At 49.4% G+C, this 17,886-nt stretch overlaps 8 protein-coding genes across 8 annotated transcripts; 3 read left to right on the top strand and 5 right to left on the bottom strand.

The window, feature by feature from the left end:
- Nucleotides 1-1,309: 1,309 nt before the first annotated feature.
- CDEST_09161 (Putative mycotoxin biosynthesis protein UstYa) lies at nt 1,310-2,071 on the top strand. The gene is made up of 2 exons (XM_062925320.1): nt 1,310-1,803; nt 1,868-2,071. The coding sequence occupies exons 1-2, from the start codon at nt 1,351-1,353 to the stop codon at nt 2,015-2,017; spliced, it is 603 nt and encodes a 200-aa protein (XP_062781371.1). The 5' UTR covers nt 1,310-1,350; the 3' UTR covers nt 2,018-2,071.
- A 606-nt stretch (nt 2,072-2,677) lies between these two features.
- CDEST_09160 (Putative mycotoxin biosynthesis protein UstYa) lies at nt 2,678-4,228 on the top strand. The gene is made up of 5 exons (XM_062925319.1): nt 2,678-2,903; nt 2,968-3,312; nt 3,421-3,552; nt 3,639-3,842; nt 3,936-4,228. Exons 2-5 carry the CDS (start codon nt 3,057-3,059, stop codon nt 4,205-4,207), a joined length of 864 nt encoding a protein of 287 aa, XP_062781370.1. The 5' UTR covers nt 2,678-2,903; nt 2,968-3,056; the 3' UTR covers nt 4,208-4,228.
- A 393-nt stretch (nt 4,229-4,621) lies between these two features.
- Nucleotides 4,622-6,401, bottom strand: CDEST_09159 (Putative MFS transporter superfamily; the record flags this gene model as incomplete). The annotated part of the gene is made up of 3 exons (XM_062925318.1): nt 4,622-5,379; nt 5,500-6,163; nt 6,336-6,401. The coding sequence occupies 3 exons, from the start codon at nt 6,399-6,401 to the stop codon at nt 4,622-4,624; spliced, it is 1,488 nt and encodes a 495-aa protein (XP_062781369.1).
- A 989-nt stretch (nt 6,402-7,390) lies between these two features.
- On the bottom strand, nt 7,391-8,439 carry CDEST_09158 (uncharacterized protein). Its single transcript, XM_062925317.1, has 2 exons — nt 8,234-8,439; nt 7,391-8,148 (listed from the first exon to the last, which is right to left on the bottom strand). Exons 1-2 carry the CDS (start codon nt 8,279-8,281, stop codon nt 7,408-7,410), a joined length of 789 nt encoding a protein of 262 aa, XP_062781368.1. The 5' UTR covers nt 8,282-8,439; the 3' UTR covers nt 7,391-7,407.
- Nucleotides 8,440-8,978: 539 nt separating this feature from the next.
- Nucleotides 8,979-10,406, top strand: CDEST_09157 (Putative acyltransferase 3 domain-containing protein; the record flags this gene model as incomplete). The annotated part of the gene is made up of 1 exon (XM_062925316.1): nt 8,979-10,406. One exon carries the CDS (start codon nt 8,979-8,981, stop codon nt 10,404-10,406), a length of 1,428 nt encoding a protein of 475 aa, XP_062781367.1.
- Nucleotides 10,407-15,192: 4,786 nt separating this feature from the next.
- Nucleotides 15,193-16,468, bottom strand: CDEST_09156 (Putative ferric reductase transmembrane component-like domain-containing protein; the record flags this gene model as incomplete). The annotated part of the gene is made up of 3 exons (XM_062925315.1): nt 15,193-15,370; nt 15,434-16,359; nt 16,427-16,468. The coding sequence occupies 3 exons, from the start codon at nt 16,466-16,468 to the stop codon at nt 15,193-15,195; spliced, it is 1,146 nt and encodes a 381-aa protein (XP_062781366.1).
- Nucleotides 16,469-16,483: 15 nt separating this feature from the next.
- CDEST_09155 (uncharacterized protein) lies at nt 16,484-16,768 on the bottom strand (the record flags this gene model as incomplete). Its single annotated transcript, XM_062925314.1, has 1 exon — nt 16,484-16,768. One exon carries the CDS (start codon nt 16,766-16,768, stop codon nt 16,484-16,486), a length of 285 nt encoding a protein of 94 aa, XP_062781365.1.
- A 29-nt stretch (nt 16,769-16,797) lies between these two features.
- Nucleotides 16,798-17,056, bottom strand: CDEST_09154 (uncharacterized protein; the record flags this gene model as incomplete). Its single annotated transcript, XM_062925313.1, has 2 exons — nt 16,798-16,944; nt 17,000-17,056. The coding sequence occupies 2 exons, from the start codon at nt 17,054-17,056 to the stop codon at nt 16,798-16,800; spliced, it is 204 nt and encodes a 67-aa protein (XP_062781364.1).
- Between the last annotated feature and the right edge of the window lie 830 nt (nt 17,057-17,886).

The following is a 17,886-nucleotide window of genomic DNA, read 5'->3' as shown; positions in this document are numbered from 1 at the left end:
TCTACCCTTCTAGAGAGACGTAAACAGATCAACTTCGGCAATCCAAACCACTCTCACGTCACAGTACGCGATATCACTGATACAGCTGAGCAGCAGCCCTGTGAACCCAACACAACGACCATTCGCCTGGCATTTATAACTGTGGCTGTTCTCTCACCAAGGGGTCCTAAGATATTCAGTAAAATATCAGCGATAGTATCGATTATATTCCTACGAGAATAGCTATTTTCTAATGTCTGGTTTGAAGCGATAGCAGCACGTACCTTGTGAGGTGTTCCGGACAAGACAGCCCATTCGGTAAGAGTCGAACTGTCTCGACACATGTGCCAAAGAGCATTACCATCGACGATCTTGACATCGTCATTTAGCGATGCAACTGGGTGAAGCGTAGTATCCGCATGACACAAGACGCCCTTGTTTCTGGTCAGTAACTCCTCTTGTCAATGATGCTCAAAACGCCCACCAGTTGCGCAGTAACATGATGATGAGGCAATCGCCATGGAGTATCAGGGATGTACCTGGAGCAAATAGTCGAAGCATCTGCCGAGCTCATTATAGAGCGAGCCAAGACTTTTGTCTTCTGCGAAGCGCGTAGACTCGTCCCCGGACTGCGCCATCCGCACAAATTGAGATCTCACATCACGAAGACATCTCAACTGATGAAACATCGCCAACCTGGCCCAAAAATGCAGGCCATTCGTCATATTTGTGGCAAGTACTGTGCCGCCATTGTCAGGGACTATGACGTCCCAAAGACGGTTTGCCGCCTCGTCGAACGCAGCATAAGACGCATTGCCGAGAATGAACTTGGGTGTAGAAGCTGGCTGTGGCCGGTATGTATCGGCAGTAAATGGAGGTGAAGGTCCGAGAACTGTAAGAAGAAGGACTAAAGCAGTCGAGGTGCATAGTAGAGCAGCTGTGGCATTTCGCCAGTTGAACAACGGCATCGTAAAGGACTAAGCAACAGTCTGCTGGATCTACGACAATGGGCTCACCGGTGAAACAGGAGACACACAACCCTGACGAAGAGAATGGCGGATACCTGTCTCTTCATGTGACAACTCCATTTGATCTGATCCCACACCCTGATAGAGAGAACGCCATAGACAATGCAAAGCACGGGTTATCGGTAAATGGAACCCCGGTGCGGTACCCACACAATAGCCGGACTGCTTGACTCGCTCCCTGGGACTGGGCCGGAGACGCCGGGACGTATTTGCGATGTTCCCAACGAACGCCAAAACCAAAACACCTTTTGATCGATTTTGAGAACAGTAATTATCAGTCATCTTCTTCCATAAGATACAGAGTGATTGTTTCTACCGAGAGGGAGGCGCTGTCCGATTCATCATGTCTGCCTCAAGAGCCGCTTCAGACCAAGGCAGGGCGACGCGTAGCCAGTGGTTTATTGGGCTTGTCGTATTTCTTTTTGTCTGTTCCTTATGGGCATTCCACAATCGCTGGGACCGCCCGTTCACGTCATCGCCCATCGATCTGCCTGAGATCCCATACACCTTCACTCAGCATTTGGACCTCCTACCCTTCGATCAAGCAACACAAGAGAGATGGAATGCTATGATCCATCAAAACTGGTGGGATATGAAATGGACAGACACGAGTTCAGGAGAAGTAGTCACCCGTGGGGTCGACATGCTCCATAAGATTCATTGCCTGATTGCCCTACGGGAAGAGTTCACCACGCTCACCAATGACCCGAACCGCTACTTGAAGTTCCAGGCTGAGGACCACAGTTCTCTTGAAATGCGCCTCCACCTGGGCCACTGCTTCGACTTTCTACGACAGGTGAGATTTCCAACGCTTCTGGTTGGGGGCAAGCACGAAGTTTTGAGCTAATGGTATATTTCAGGACATTCTTTGTGCCGCCGACGATACTCTTGAACCTCTGGGTGTCGGCTACACAGAAACGGATGGTATTAGTGTTGTTCACCAATGCCACGATTGGCATGTCATCACGAGACACGCCAAGATGGCTGGGAACATTGGCGAGGGGTTGTAGTGAAGACAGTCTTCATCAGCACATGCAAGCTTTAGTACAATAAATGAATCTTCCACTCTAGCAATTGTTATTGTTACCAGATTCTTCTTGGACACCATGAGCATTACAATGTAAATTCCAGTCTCATCATGGTAGGTATCGCGCCGTTGTCCCAAGAACTAGTTTTGGTCCTCGAGTCAGATCTAGGACACAATAAACAACAACTGATCCTGAGCGGTAAAGAAGCGCAGATCCCAAAACGCCTGAATCACGCATTTGGCTTCGCATATTCAGGTGCCATCTCTACGTGGGAACTCTATGCACCGGATGCGCGGGTGCTTCGCAAAGCCCTGACTCGTAAACTCGGTAACATCATGGATATCCGGCCACTTGCCACATTGAGAGTAGCTTCCGGCTGAATGTAATAAGGTTTGCTAATCCGGAAGCTTGTAAACTCTGTCAGGAGTAGGATCGGACGGACGGGCTAGCTTGTTTGCTGTAGTGTTGAGACACCCAATACGGACGTTGTCGACAGGGGACAACCTGACATGATCACTGAGCCCGACTTGCTGAAAGTTGGGCAATGAGAAGTAGTGGGCACTGTTTTATCAGTTCAAGCACTGACTGTTCAGTACCTTAAGTGCAATGCTTCATTATTGGCTTTTGATTATGGTCCAGACACTCATTCCCTCGGCAGCGATGCCAAGATCCATCCGTACATTCTGATTCAGCTATCTGCACCTGTGGTCCGGTTACGTACCAAGGTATTACGGATTCATACCTCGAATCTATTCTCTTCCAATCTCCATGTGACTCCTGTGTTTCTACTTTCAGAACGCGTCAGTGGCACTTGAAGGTGAACATCGTAGGAAGCTGACTTACTTCTTGCTTTCTTTCATTACATTTCGTAAGTGCCCAGAACCAGTAAACGTGCTACATCTGTCATCTAACCGTCGGTTAATGATACGCAGACGTTCGGCGTTTGTGCTGAAGCTCTGAGATTTATCGAAGCGGATAAACCATCTGAGTTGAAGATACGTTTCTTATTTAACCCCTGAGCATGTCTCATCGTTCGTCGGTAGCAGAGGATGTTCCTTTCCTTGATGGTGACTCTTCGACTTCGACGAAGGAAGGACTCCAAAATGCTCTAGTTCCTGAACGCAGAAACCGCTGGCGGGTTTGCTCGATGTGGCTTCTTCACCTCTTGATGATCTTCACCAATACCGTATTCTTTGCGGCAAACGTCATGAACTCCTCAATAAGGGCTCACGGCGCGGAATACAGTCAGAACACGTTGATCAAGCCGAACTACGCTGGTACGTCATTTTCACCCTTGCTCTGCTCCGTAGCTCGGGTTGAACCCAGACGGCTGAGGTGCTCGTCATTCTTACCTTGAGAAAGAAAAATCCTAAGTTGTCACATAGAACCTCAAGATGCGCCGATTGAGGTGAATACGGTACGCTGGGGTCTTCCCATCGGGAAACGAACCAATTTTACTAGCTTCGACCCAGAAGTGGCAGACGCCGCCTGGGCAACCCGCGGCATCAGCCATCATCGTGAGTCCATCTGAGATCTGAGATCCCCAAAAGTTTTCCCTTGACGGTTGAAGAACACGGTTATCTGACGATATTTTGACAAATAGAGGGATGGTTGAAAGTGTCCACAGAAGAACTCGCCTCCATCCAAGAGACTTCGGTCGAGTTCAAAAGCGGAGGTCACCTTGTGGGCATGGACGTGTTCCATCAACTTCACTGTCTTAACTACTTGCGCAAAAAGCTGGATGGGTACAAGGAAGGGTACCCTGATATTCCCGAAGACGAACAGATCCCCCCACGCTTTCACATCGGTAAGTCATCTTCTCGTGGCACTACCGACATTATCATCTTCCGGCGCAATTGATTTCGACCAGAGTTCTAAGAAACTTGACTGACATTGACAGCTCACTGTATTGATTCCATTCGCCTGTCCTTGGAGTGTCATTCCGACCTCTCGCTCATCACCCAGAAATGGGTCGACGGATGGCTTGAGCCTTGGCCTGTCTGGCAAAACCAACACGTCTGCCGTAACTTCTCGCGTATCCGAGAATGGGCTCATGTTAAGCAGCCAAACGTTGCAGGGCAAATCATTCATCCGGGAATGGGAGTTGTTTCGTCTGGGCACTTAAACTTGTCGGCACTTCCAATCTACCGCGAGGACCACGATGACATATAGACTTGGGAGCGCGTTTAGCATGAAGACAACCTGAATGATTAATTGAACATGTTGTTCAGGACAACAACCTAGTGTCATTTAACTCCCACTTTTGTCTCTTTACACCGCTTTGGTCTCATGATGCATCGTCGAGAGTTGGTAAGAAGCGGCCTTCGATTTATAGCTGACAAGATATTTCGCCTCTGCGAGAATCGATACAGCTTTGGATTGCTTCTTGCATTGAAGGACATCCTAGTGAGACATGACGCGTGTATAATTCAGTTATGGAGCGGATTGCATTGGCTGGTCAGTCTAGAGTCTACCACTGATGAGGATGAGATACAATTGCTACGGGAAACGCGGGTGAGAATCCACGAGCAATGATTCGAAATGTAGATTTAAAGGCCTTCATGGCGGGACAGGAACCAACTTCTGTTACCTCTTTCTCAGACCCAGAGTCTCCCGGTCCCAAGCAGCCAGCAACAAAGAAGGCACGATAATCAAGAACATCCATGAGACCGCCGCCTTTAGATGAAAGTACTTCATGATCCAGAACGCAAGTGATGTTGTACCCGATGACAGAATCTGTGGTATACAAATTGCGCCGTTATGGACCGCCAATACAGCAGTTATGTGGTCGAGTTGTGGCTCGTTTCGTCGGGAATCATCCGCATACTCAACGGAGCTCTTTCTCTCGTGCATGACCGAGACGTCGATCGCTATGAGAGCATAGGGAACCCAGTTGGCCACTGAAAACACGACACCCATGAGGCCGAGGATCAGCGCAGCGATATTGCCAACGTCGCCGACGAACCAAACGCCAAACATGGCCGCCGCGCCAATGCAAAGAGACAAAGACCAGAGACGGAACAACTGAGTCTCAATCTCTTCGCAGTTCAATCTTTCGCTTTCGGAACCCCCTTCAACGACCGTTTTACTAGTACGGCGGTCTAGACTTGTCGAGGCTTGCGTTGGCGTGTCGCAGATACTGTGTAAGATAAGTGTCATTGAGAGAGCCGCTGCATGAAACACGAGAGCTACGCCAGCACCCGCCCTTTTAGATTCCGCTTCTGCGTTGTAGTGCCCCCCGTGGCCACTAATGTTTATCAGGTCTATAAAACTGCTGTCAGCTCCCAGGAAGGGCATTTTTCTTCTTCGATTTGACGAGGTACTTACAGGATTGTGATACCTCGCTGAGAACGATTTGGGTTTTTGGGTGAGTTTCAAGTTTTGCTCGCTTGGATTGAAGGCGCTTGAAGAAGTGTCAAGGTTGCAGGCTTACCTGTTCATGTAATACAGCATGGAAAACCAACCAAACCAGGCGAACATCTGGGTGCGACACACTCGTCGGGTCACGTTGGGAAGTCTGACAGCCAACTTGAAAAGACGTCCGAACTTAGAAACGGCTGAAGCGAGGGACTCTTTTGTCACTTCCCGTCGTTGCAACGGCGTTAATACTGTCCTCTGGCGTCTTGTCTCGATGCCATGGAGAATCAGTGCGGCCCCAAGAACGCAGCACGAACTTGCTGCGAGAAGCTTGAAGGATGGCGACGCGAAGTAGGCGATGCTCGTACCAAATACGGAACCGAATGCTGAGAAGCGTGTGATCCAGAGACTAGCAACCGTTTGCTGGTGAGGCGGACAGTATTCCATCAACGACGCGCGTAGGTTGATATGGAGAGGCTGCATCGACACATTCAGTACATAGGCAGCGACCACAGCCATCCCTTTGCTGACAAGAATTGGGGCATCTGATTTGCGAGGAAACAGGTTTCCCAGAGTGACACCTATTCCATCTGCCCATGCCAGGCAGGGCAGTGATAGCAGCACACCTAGAGATCCATAGAGAATGAAGGAGTAGCGATTGCCGTTGCTGAGGGCCCCTACGATGGGAGGGACAATAAGGCCTGCCAGTGGGCCTGCCAGTAGGACGGTCGATAGCTCACTCTGACTAAATCCGAGTGTGGCGAGGAAAGGCTACATGGACATGATAAAGAGTCAGAGACACGCGTGAATGTGAGTGACGAGAATGCACGTACTGCACCGAAGGCTTGCTGGATGACCCAAACGATCTGAGCACTTCACAAAGGGGAAATCAGCACTTCTTTTGAGCCGGTAGTGTTTTACTCCTCAAAAGGGTTACACATACCCCAGGTATGGGCAGGCCAGACGTAGTATTGAGCTCGTTGACAACTCTCTTTTCGAAGGAACCCATGACTGAGACCGGTCAATGGTGGGTGCCAACTCTATGTCTGTGACATCAGCAGGAAGAATTGAAGATGACGAAGAGCGGCTCATCTTGACTCAGATAGTCCATATATTAATCAGATGGGTTGTAAAAAGATTAATCAAGGTTTAAGTGACGGAGATCAAGAAAACGGAAGAAGACACAAAGGAACCACTGGAGTTCAAATTCTACAACGCAAAAACAACGTGACAACAGCACACCCGACAAATGATTCAGGCCGCTAATGATAACTGAATACCAATCATCTACACCAGGTGAAACCGGAGTGTCGATAATTGATCCGGCAATTTACAAATTCCGACAATATCAGCAGGAATTGACGAACGTCGAGTCAAGACAAATTGGACCTCGCTCTGGGGCGGGCTAACCGAATGTGAACTGGACTCTCCCACTCCGCAGAGTTTGGCCAAGAAGGAACCGCGGTGACTTAAGGTTCTGATGGATCGGATTGATCGATCGGCAGCTCAGCCATGTGCGATTTACGGCCCAACGGTGTGGCCAGATGGGTTACCCAGCCGATTGGTTACACTTCACAACGAGCATAAGGATAACCCTGCCCCTAAAGCTGACGCATTGCCGTTGAGATAATCATGGTACAGGGAAGAAGACTGCGAAGACTTCCTGAACAAGAACCTTAATTAATCCGTTCGGTTTCGGTTCTGATACTAGCAACTCGGTACACATGTCGTCAAGGTCCCCAAGCGTAAGCAATGACGAAAGAGGAGAGAGAGTACGATGTCATCAACGGAAACAACCTCTGAGATATCTTACGACTGCGGAAATTCTGGCGAGTCATACAACACAAGGCGACTTACTTTCTGTGTGTGACCTCAAAATCAAGTAGCAATCTGGCCATGCACTTGCCAGTTGCCACCATACAGTGTACATACATCGTATACATACGAAAGCTTATTAGCAGTTAAATCACCAAAATGAACCTAAAGATGTTGAATTCGCTCGTATTTGACAATGATCAGCAAGTTCTGTAATATACACCCTGTACACCAGAAACCTTGTCGGGATCGACGTCCATCATCATCATCTTCTCGCAGTGCTTGGAGTGCTTCAGTCCCCTCATCACGGTGTCGACGGCATTTCCGGCAAGATACGCCATGTGCATCTTCCTCCAGATGAATAGGCAGTGGTATTGATGCAGGCGCAGGGTAGACCACAGCTCGCCGGTCCACTCGCCAGACTGCAAGTACGCCAGGTCCTTTTGGGGATCTTTGCCGTGCTTGTCGTGGTAGTACGGCCACTTCTGCCCCTCCTTGGTGACGACGTCGAGCCACTCACGGGTCAGGTCGAGATCGGCGCACTCGGGGGCCGTCCAGGCCGTGGTGAGCAGGTCGAAGACGCAGCCCGCGTCCCGCGCCTCGGCGGGAGTCGAACCACAGCTGCGATTGAGCATGGGAGGGGGGTCGACCTCGTCCGAGAAATAGAGTTCGGGAAACGCGCGGGGATCTGGAGGCGTGTAGGCGTTGACCTTGCCGCGCGACTGAGCCGCCGCTTGTGTCCAGAGCACGATGACGGACAGAACTGTGGCAAGGAAAAACCCGGACAAAAAGTATGCCATTGCCTTGAACCCCCCTTGGTTGAAAGAGCCATTCTGGCCCTTCTCGTGAGGCAGTGAGCCGTCGATTATGCCTTCATCATCCCCGTCTAAGGAATCTGCGCTTGGGAGGCTTTCATACGCCTTCCACTTTGAAAATTTGGTCTAGAGCATCATGTTAGTGAGCCGTAAACTGCAAGAGTCCTTCACAAGTTTGGCCAAAGGAAGAGGGATGTGGTGGGCTTCATACAGCTTGGAATATGTCTCTAAGACTTGGTGTGTTGGACTGTTTCATCATAGTAAACGTTTCGCTCCTCGCTTTTTCAGAGTCAAGTCAGACATGCGTCGAGAGTTGCGTCGAGAGGACCACCCTTTACCCCATGGAATGAACGTTTATTCTAAAGGAGAAAAATCGACCGAACGACTTGCACCGAGACATGGCTGAGAATCCGGAGCTGCACCCCAATCATGGCAGAGTCGAGATTCGCGGCTTGGAATGATGTGTCATATTACCGACACAGCTAAGCCGACGGACTCGGGTTCCTCGGTTGTGAGTCCGGTCCGGATAAAAAGTGGTGCTATCGGCCGTTGTCGTGACTCAAGCACAGCGGGCCAAGTCGGCAGCCTGCAACTTTATTCTATCTTGGCTGCATTACTCGTCTCTTGGAGACTAATCATAGTGCCCTTCCCCATGTAGGTGTGAATCAGGACCCCCGGTTCCATTGCTGTGTGACAGCTGGGGTTCAGATGCAATCCATTAGTCCAAGCTTTGTGAACCGACAATGTTGTTTCAGGTACTGACTGAAGGAAACGAGAGAGCGCTTTTTCGGATATCGGGATCTAAGTAGTCATGGTGATTGAAAATTGAGCTTGCTTGTGAAGTAGACATCTATCTATGTTAAGAACACAACAAGTTGACTTGAGAGTTCAGTCGATCCATTCCACTCCGACGCAAAATGACGGCAACCAATATGCAACAGCATGCGTCATCCGCAATGAAAGGGCATAGAAATTGGCATCAGTTCATCGAGTGTCTGAAACCTACATTCGCTCGCACTCAGACGCCCAATGAAGGGCTCGAGCCACTCGAAGCCCGGCCCAGCAACCGCTCCGACACCGCCTACTTGGACGGACTGCGAGGCATCGCTGCCTTCATAGTCTTCATCCTCCATCTCTGGATGCCGTTCGATCGTACGACAGTACTCGGTTTCGGACCCGGCCTCAGCTATGGCATCTTCAACCTGCCCATCCTGCGAGTCGTGCGCTCCGGCAAGGCGATGGTGCGCATCTTCTTCGTCATCTCAGGGTACGTCCTGACATTGTCCCCGGCGAGGCATTACTTGGACAGTTCCGGAGAGCACTATAACAAGCTGGGGAAAGCCCTCATCAAGAGACCGTTTCGCCTCTTCTTGCCGCCCATCGCGACGACCCTCCTCGCCATGCTCCTCTTCCGACTCGGGGCGTTCCAAACAGCCGAGGAAATGGAGGCGCTGCCCGCTCACCTCCCCGCCCAGACAATCCTTCTCCGAAAAACCTTCTTTGATCAGCTTGTAGACTGGGCGGGATTTGTCGCGCACAAGCTCACCAACCCGTGGGGTTGGGTCGAAGATCTCTTCGTCGATCCTGATGCGTCCTACTACGGGGCGCACCTATGGACGATTCAGACCGAGTTTCGCTGCTCCATCATCACTCTCACCACACTGCAGAGCCTTTTCGTCCTACGTTCCATCTCCATGCGCTATTTTCTGTCATGTAGTCTGATCTTGTTCTGCGTGGTCTGGTTGCGCTGGGATGTAGCGCTCTTCCTGGCGGGCATGACTCTATGTCTATTGGATGTCGAGCGAAATGCGAGGACAATCGACAGAAACTATCTCGGTGACACCGCACGCATCACCGACTCGGCGCATCTTAGGCCCTCTCGCGAAAACAGTCGATCGCGCTTTTGGTACGAGTTTGCACCATGGGGCCTCCTCGTGCTCGGCTTGTGGGCGGTGTCCTACCCCGACGAAAAGGCAGGCAGAGCCCTTGGGTTCGGGCTCGCCAGCAAGCTTTGCGACAGTGTCGACTTTTGGCAGTCCGTTGGCGCCCTGGCTGTCGTCTGGTCTGTCGGACGGCTGCGTCCGCTGAAGGGGATGTTGAGCACAAAGTGGCTACAATATCTCGGCGCACTGTCGTATTCACTTTACCTTGTACACTATCCCTTCTTAGAGACGGTGGGTTGGAGGTTAACACAACTCCTGCGCGAGTACTTTTCTTCTGCAGCGGTTCAGGCCGGAGTGGGTCGTTCACTTGGGATTTTGGCGGGAAACGTCATTGCTTTCATCTTCTCGACTTTGACGCTCTTGTGGGCTTCTGACTACACATGGAGGGCGCTGGATAAACCTTGTCTCAGATTGTTGAGGTGGCTTGATTCCGTGTTATGATTGCATGCTTGTTCTATCTATGTACAGAAGGTTACGCTATGCCGATGATGGGAATGAGTCGCTTCGGGAAGTTAGCTTCTTAATGCGCGTCTGCAATTCTTTATGATGACGTCTCGACGCGCTTGCTGGAAACTGCTTGTAACACGATGCTCATTAACTCCGAGGCCTTGCTAAAAAACTCTATCATCGGCCGGCACTTCGCATTTTGGGCAAAGTAACCCCAGAGCATTGAGAGATCCACCAGAGCGATGTCGGTGTCGGCGTGGGGGTTGGAGTCCGCTTCGGACTTCAAAATATCGAGAGCGACTCGACAAAACACCTTGGTGGGGACGTACAAGGAGGAGCTCCTCAAGTGTTAGTCTCCGACTAGCCGAGTGGAATGTGAGGGGAAAGGTTTCTAGCGCATGCTGGCCGAGTACGTACCTGTGTTCAAGAATACCTGGCGCGTGTTTAATAATCCTGGAGACCTTGTCCGGGCCAATCTGAGCATCCATCTCGTTAATAAGATTAGAACAAGTCGAGGGAGACTTCTCCACCAAGTCATGAATTGTGAGCAGGGCTTCCTGGTACTGGAGATAAAACACCGACTGCATTTGACTTTCTGCCCGATCTTGGGCATTGGATGCAGTGACATCCTCGACTCGGTCGACGAGTGCTTTCGGCACAGAGCGGTACCATGAACGCAAGTGATCGAGGAGCCGCAGCACAGAGAAAGCATCCAGGGACGGAGAAGAACCCAGCGACTGCTGGTTGATCTGTTCGCAGATCCTGGAGTACTGGACCATGCTTGCCAGTTGGTCCATGTTTCGGTCACCGGCTGAATTCGTTTCAACACGGTCAGCGTCGCCAGCAGTTCGTGGCAGATCGTACGAAATGATTGAATCGGGCAAAAGCTAGGATTTGTCGTCAACGGTTGTTTCGCAGCAGCAACACGAGGGACCTCCGGGCACTTACAGGAAAGGTCATCCATCTCATGGCGCTTGTCCGATCAATGTAAAAGAGGAGCCAGGCGGCTCGTTTGACCATGCTGGTGACACGATTCTCTGTGTCATTTACTGCAATGCCTGACTCGGTAAAGAGCCGTAGGGATTGCAGCGTAGTCACAGCAATAGCCAAAGTCGTCGGTAGGATTTGCAGATTTGCTCTGTGAGCGAGGTACGACTACCGCAGCTAGAGCGTCAGCCTCGCATTCTCGCAATTATTGTTGAACACCAAGGGGTTTCTGGACACCGAAATGTGCTCTTCGACCAGACTAAAAGCCTGTGATCATCGGGGCAAATAAGGTACCAACAACACGTACCAATGCCACCAATGCCTGGGGACGGGCTGGTCAGCTTGCAATAAGGCTGAGTGACAAGACGCGACTGACCAGAAACTTTGAAAGGTTGTCCTTCTCTCTCATGACCGCTTCATGCAGCTCAGTGACAAGAATAGCGATTTCCGGTGCTTGCATTTGCTTTCCGGACGCGTCGGGGTGGGGGGGCCAGATGGCGAGAGTTTGGATGAGCAATTGCTGACACCGCTGTTCGGAGCTGGGCGCATAGTTGGCGCTACTTGGGGGGTAATCTAGAATGTTCGCGATGAAAGGCTTTTCGAGAAAGATACCAGGGCTGTGGTGTTTGGTCAGTTAGACTTATCGAAAGTCGCTGCGATGAGAGAGGAATTTTGCTACGGAGAGCAATCAAAGTCACGACAAGTGGCTGGTTACTTGCCCCCCTAGTTCAGAAAGAGAATCTGTTACTAGATTGATCAGTGCAAGCTCGATACTAAAACCATCCATCTCCACCCACCAATTATGAGTTTTTGTTCGGTCGCTCCGCATGCGAAGGGGGAATCCGGGTTGGTAGTAACTATATGGGGTCGAGTTGCGGCGAAGGTTTGACAGGCGCGTGAGAGAAGCGCATCTGCAATGCGAGCCGCTCTCTTTTCGGCGTCGATATCATCTTGACCAAGCGGCATGGGAGGTCTGGTCGTCGTCGTCGCCTTGGCCGCCTTGGTAGACGGTGTCCTTGGCATTGTTGAAGCCAAATCGAGCTCGAGCAGCTCAAATGAGGTGCTCGCGCCGCAGGAACGTGGGTTCGTAGAAACATATGCGGCTTCATCCTTTGCGTCGAGTGTGGCTCGGGTTGGGGACCTTTCCCGGGCCGACGAGGTGCTACCTGGTCTACTGGCGTGGGTGGCAGTTGAATTTTTATGGCTGTAATTCGAATCGTGTTGGAACGGATCATTTTGGAAATCAATGTCTTCTGTCGGACGTTAGTCTTCGAGAACGGCCGGTTGAAGAGGCAAGAATGTCTGAGAACTTGCCCATTCCCTCCCCCATGTAGACGTCTGCTGATGCCAGGAGGCCTTCAAGGTCATCCGTGGTAAACTCCTTCTCAAAAAAGCTAGCAGAAGGGAGCGGCGGCATTTCGTTGAAGTTGATGGGGAAGCTCGAGGCTCTCTCGCGTTGGTCGTGTACTGACGTCTGGATTGAGACCTCTCCGAAGGGACTCAGTCCGCGAGACACCACTGGGGGGGTTAACAACCTCCCTGGAGGTAGAACGGAGGCTGTGGCTCGCATACGTGCCCAACGGGTTGGGGATGGCGCCGAATACTTTCCAATGGCATGGTGACTCGAGTTCGACAGCGCTGAAGAGGAACGGTGGACTGGGGGATATGTGCAGGTAACATTGTGTTTCTAGCATGTAGACTTAGCACTCAAAACCGTCGGTGACGCAGAGCTGTGAATAGGCACTAACACTGCATGGTTGGCAGGGCCGCTCGCCATTGCCTGCTCCATCTCGGCCAAAAGGCTCTTCGTCAGCTTATAGCCCCAAAGCAGTTGATTTCTGCTAGAAAACATGAATGATCTTCCGAAGGCACCGTACATTTGATCTTCTTGAGTCGACAGTAGTCGCATGCACCGCGTCTTCGTGTGTATCGTGGGCGCTCAGCCTCAACAGAGCGGGTGGACATTTCGGTGGGTGGGTGATTTGGTATAGATACCGAAGTCTTCGCGTGGAGGACTTTGCTTTTTGGAGGATCTTTCAATTTACATAGTCAGATTTGGCCATCAACTTTGTATTCAAGCTCATGGACTGACATCTTTATTCAGTACCATGTGATCAGCTTAAGAGGTTTCCGAAAACAATGGCTCGTAAACATCATTTACAGGGGGCCCCAGGCAATGGCAACAGCTCCCGAGTCAAGTTCATGACTAGGAATTAGACTTTAGAGTTCGTCATTCATATACAATGTAGCTAATTAAGTTTCGTCCGACAGTGAAGGGATTAGATGAGGGTTACATGCGATGTATCAGTAAGCCGGTTTGCAAATACACTGTACTTGTGTGTTAGAGGGCGCATGGGCCACACCATACACTCTCTGCCCAGTGGAGAGTGTGCACCTAGTTTCTTAACATGCCCTTTACATATAATATCATATTAAGTACAAGAGTTTCTTGTAAGAGTACGGCTGAATGCACTTAACTGGGAAGGGTTTAATTGGAAAGGTAGGGTTAGCTTTATTGCGTGACTTTTGCTTTGAGATTCTTCCTATGTAGAAATCTTCCTATTGGGGGGAGGGGATAATTGAGGTCTGTGCGTTAGCCGGAGTATCTCCGACCACTCTCCAAGCTAACTCCTTCCACTACTAGTAGTAGCAGAAGACTAAGCAAAAATAAGGAAATTATACTAGAATAGAGCCTTTTATATAAAGTAGATGAAATGGAGTTTTTTCTTTATACATAGAATAATTAAGTACTATTATTCTAGATTCTCTATTATACTACACTTTTAATAGTTGTTAAGAAATAGAAATTAAAAACTATATTCTATAAGGTAGTATTTATAATTTCTATTTTATTGTATCTATATTTAAAAATGTTCAAGAGTATTTTTGCTGCTACTTTTGTCACTTTTGCTGCCTTAATCAGTTAAAGAATTGCCCCGAATATTTATAGATGCAGATAGAAGCTGAACTGAAGATCCGAAACTTTAAAAGTCCGTCATTACAGCAAACGAGGTTTACCTAACCTCTACAACGGGTGACTTTCTAGTCGGTATTCCGCGCAATGCCGAGGGTTGATTCCAAAGAAGTCGTGTGCTCTAATTGGTTCTAATGACGACACCAGGGCCTGTTCGTAGACACAGACTCCTCCCACAGTTATGACCATAATGTTATTCGTAGCTCACAACGTTCGCCAGGCTGATCGGACGGCCTTTCGCAAGTTCCGCCGTGCTTGCCCAGAATTTGTCCTACCCCAGCTTGACGATGAACAATGACTGGCATTTCCAGATTGAATTCGGCTGTATAAAGCCATCAACTCGCTCCAGCTCCCGCCATTCCCTACTGTTAATCATTCATCACTTCAAAATAACAAGTCTGTCGCTTCGTCGAATCCTACGCATTGGTAGCCTCAACCTCAGCGAACCTTACTTTACGACTTCCATCATTTACAAGATAACTCTACAATATGGAGACCAAGCCCAACTATATTGCTTCTAAGGTCGTTATAGTTGGAGGAAGCATAGCTGGTCTCGCTCTGGGACTAATGCTGCAGCGAATTGGGGTTGGACTTTGTTATTCTGGAGGCTTATAGGAAAATTGCCCTGCAAACTGGTGCCAACATTGCCTTGCTTCCTAATGGCATTTGTGTTTTGGACCAGCTTGGGTGTTGGGAAGACATAAATGCTGCTGCAGAGAAGGGGACGAACAAGTTTACTATACGCTACAACGGCATGTCGCCAATTTTGATTCTTGATGACCTCGAGGATAAGGTCACCTAAAGGTAAATCGCCAAAGCCTAAGCGATACAGACTAGCGTCTCGAATTTTTCCAAGTTGTGATGTGGAAGATAACCGGCCTCAACGAATACTGGGAGGCGGCTATGTGAACGGAGCAACTTCGTGGTGCCAGAGAAAGATCGAACGAGAAAGGACAACCCGACACGGGATTCAGCGTTGACGGGTGAAGTCTCTCTGCTGCTCGAATCTTTGGAAAATGAGTCGTCTTTCGTGACAGCACACGGTCAGATGCTCGACGACCCAGTCGAAATAAAGTTCACCCTGGACCTCAGGATCGAGAAAGGATGGCTTTCCCATGGGCGCCATGACGATGCAGGGAAGTATAGGTAAGCGAGGCCCTTTCCCACTGCATCGATAATGTCGATCTGCAGATAATCATCGTCGATAATGTTGATATTTGCCCACAACAAACCATTTCTGGCCATCCTAAGCATGCGTACAAGCCGGTCGAAACCCCAGACACCGAAGCAGATATACATCCATACTTCGTAGCCCCACTGATGCTGGAACCTGTAGACGATATGCAGGCAGGAGCCAACAACCGCAAGTATGCCGAGAGTGATGTGCACGGCCAAAAAGAGTTCATACAACTTCTCCCGGAACGGGATTGCTGAGGCAGGCAGCAAGAAGCTCATAGCAAGGGTGGCAATGATTACCCAAATCCAGTAAGACAACTGAGCTTCAATGTCGTGCCGGTTTATGCTGACGTAGATTTGGATCCACGCAGCCGAGTGCAGACATGTCTGGATGGTGCAAAAGTACGCTGTCCATCGATGCAGTAGCATGAGAGTCGATTGGGTGAAGCCGGTCAACCAATACAGGAAATTTTTTCTCCCGGCGTAAAGAATAAGCAAAGGTAAGTTTGCGAAGCTTAGTACACCCATACGGTTGCTAAAAGACGTCAGAAGTTCCTGGTCTCTGTCGTTAACCCACCAAGCATTGGGTTGAGCTGAGTCGTAACCAATGCCGCTTGAAACAACATTGATGATCACTAAGTAAGCGATGAGGATCGTCTGATCGCGCGTTGGCATTATCAACAGGTTGAAGTAAGGAACTTTGTGTCGACGACCCAACAGGGGGGGGTCGATGAAAACAGCATGGATCTTAGATACTAGCAACGCAGGCAACGGGACAAACCGAAGCAGTGAAAATGGGAACGGCTGCACCTAATGCAATCAGAACGAGACTTCATACCAAGTCAGCAGGCATGCTTGTAAGGTAGATTGTTTCAACATACCCGTATGTCTCATGGTTAACCTCCATCTTTTCGAACATACCGATGGTATTGTACTATGCCTGGTAATCGGCATCTGACACCAAAGCCTTCTCCTTGAGTGGGTTCGCAAAAGACAAGATAGCTGTCGGTGTCCGGTTGACGTTACTGAGAGCCTCTTGATACGTCCGTTTCAGAGCTGGGGGGGTTGAGTCGATATTGACACCAGGCTCATCAAGTCTTCGATGGCTGTTCCGAATGCTAGCTTCTGTAGATTGCCAGTACTTCTCGATTTCCCAAACGGAAAGATCGACACAGCGCTTTAGCGTAATTCTTAGCGACCGTATCCAAGTTCGGCTCATGTCTTTCGGAAACCTACTGTGTGAATACACTACGCTAAAGACATGAGGAAAGCATCGTTCGTGGCGAAGCAGCTAAATGGAGTATTAACAAACACTATTCCATTCACCTCCGTCCTGTTGCTGCGGTTCAATGGGCTAGCTGAAAGAGCCACACGGCACGAGTATGCGCATAATGGCTTGTAAAAAGTCAGCATGTTTTACATGCACAAATGCAGAGGCGCACCAACTCACCTGGTACATGGTGATGCTGTAGCCGATACGGCCATAGCCTGGAACTTCAACCTCCATTCCAGTTACACCACTTAAGCCAGATAACCCAATTAAAAACCAGGCAAAATGTCAGAGGATAAAGGCATCGTTGGGGTCTGAACTGGTATCTCTCACGTTAGCAGACGTGAATTGTAACGGCTCGACTGAAGAAACCTCGTCTGACGAGGTTTATGACTAACCTTTGAACCTAGCTACATGAATAAGTTTGGGAATAGATTTTCAGTTCAATCTTAAGAGCATTGACCTCTGCGCTTTGGATTGTGGATTGAAGTTCTTTTATAAGGAAGTACTCGACATGGAGACCTAAAATCCTAGGGATTCGGCCTGAAACTGTAACGACACTGTGTGATACTACTGGCTTAGACCTAGCATAATGAACGTGGCCGAAAAGTATATGACCAAGGCTCAGTGACATTGCGGATCGGCGGTGGTAGCTGCCAATCCCTCGTCATTTTAGTCGGGCCATTGAATAAGTCGCCGCTTATTTTCACCGGTTCCCCGACTCGAGCGGGAAACCATTCCCGGTTCAATGTCCGACCCAGCCAAACACCCTCTTCCGGCTTTTGCTTTGTAGAAGATTTAACACGTCTGTTGTGTTTGTTTCAACGCCCTGATCCATACCAGGAAGAACAGTGCGTTGAATACTGTTGCTAGATAATGCAATGTTGAATCTCTAAAGCCTAGCATCTAAGTGCGCTATCTACATCACTATCCCCTCGGTTGTTAGGCTATTAACTTGGCATATTAACACTTTTTAGACTATAGATAGGTCTAGAAGTATAGATATTGCTAGTTGTTAGGTCTAAGAAAGTCCTAGTAGTAAAGATATAGCTAAATATGATGTTATT

The sequence above is a fragment of the Colletotrichum destructivum genome, chromosome 5, assembly GCF_034447905.1.
Source record: "Colletotrichum destructivum chromosome 5, complete sequence".
Lineage (NCBI taxonomy): Eukaryota > Fungi > Ascomycota > Sordariomycetes > Glomerellales > Glomerellaceae > Colletotrichum > Colletotrichum destructivum.
This window is presented reverse-complemented; position numbering and strand designations above follow the sequence as displayed.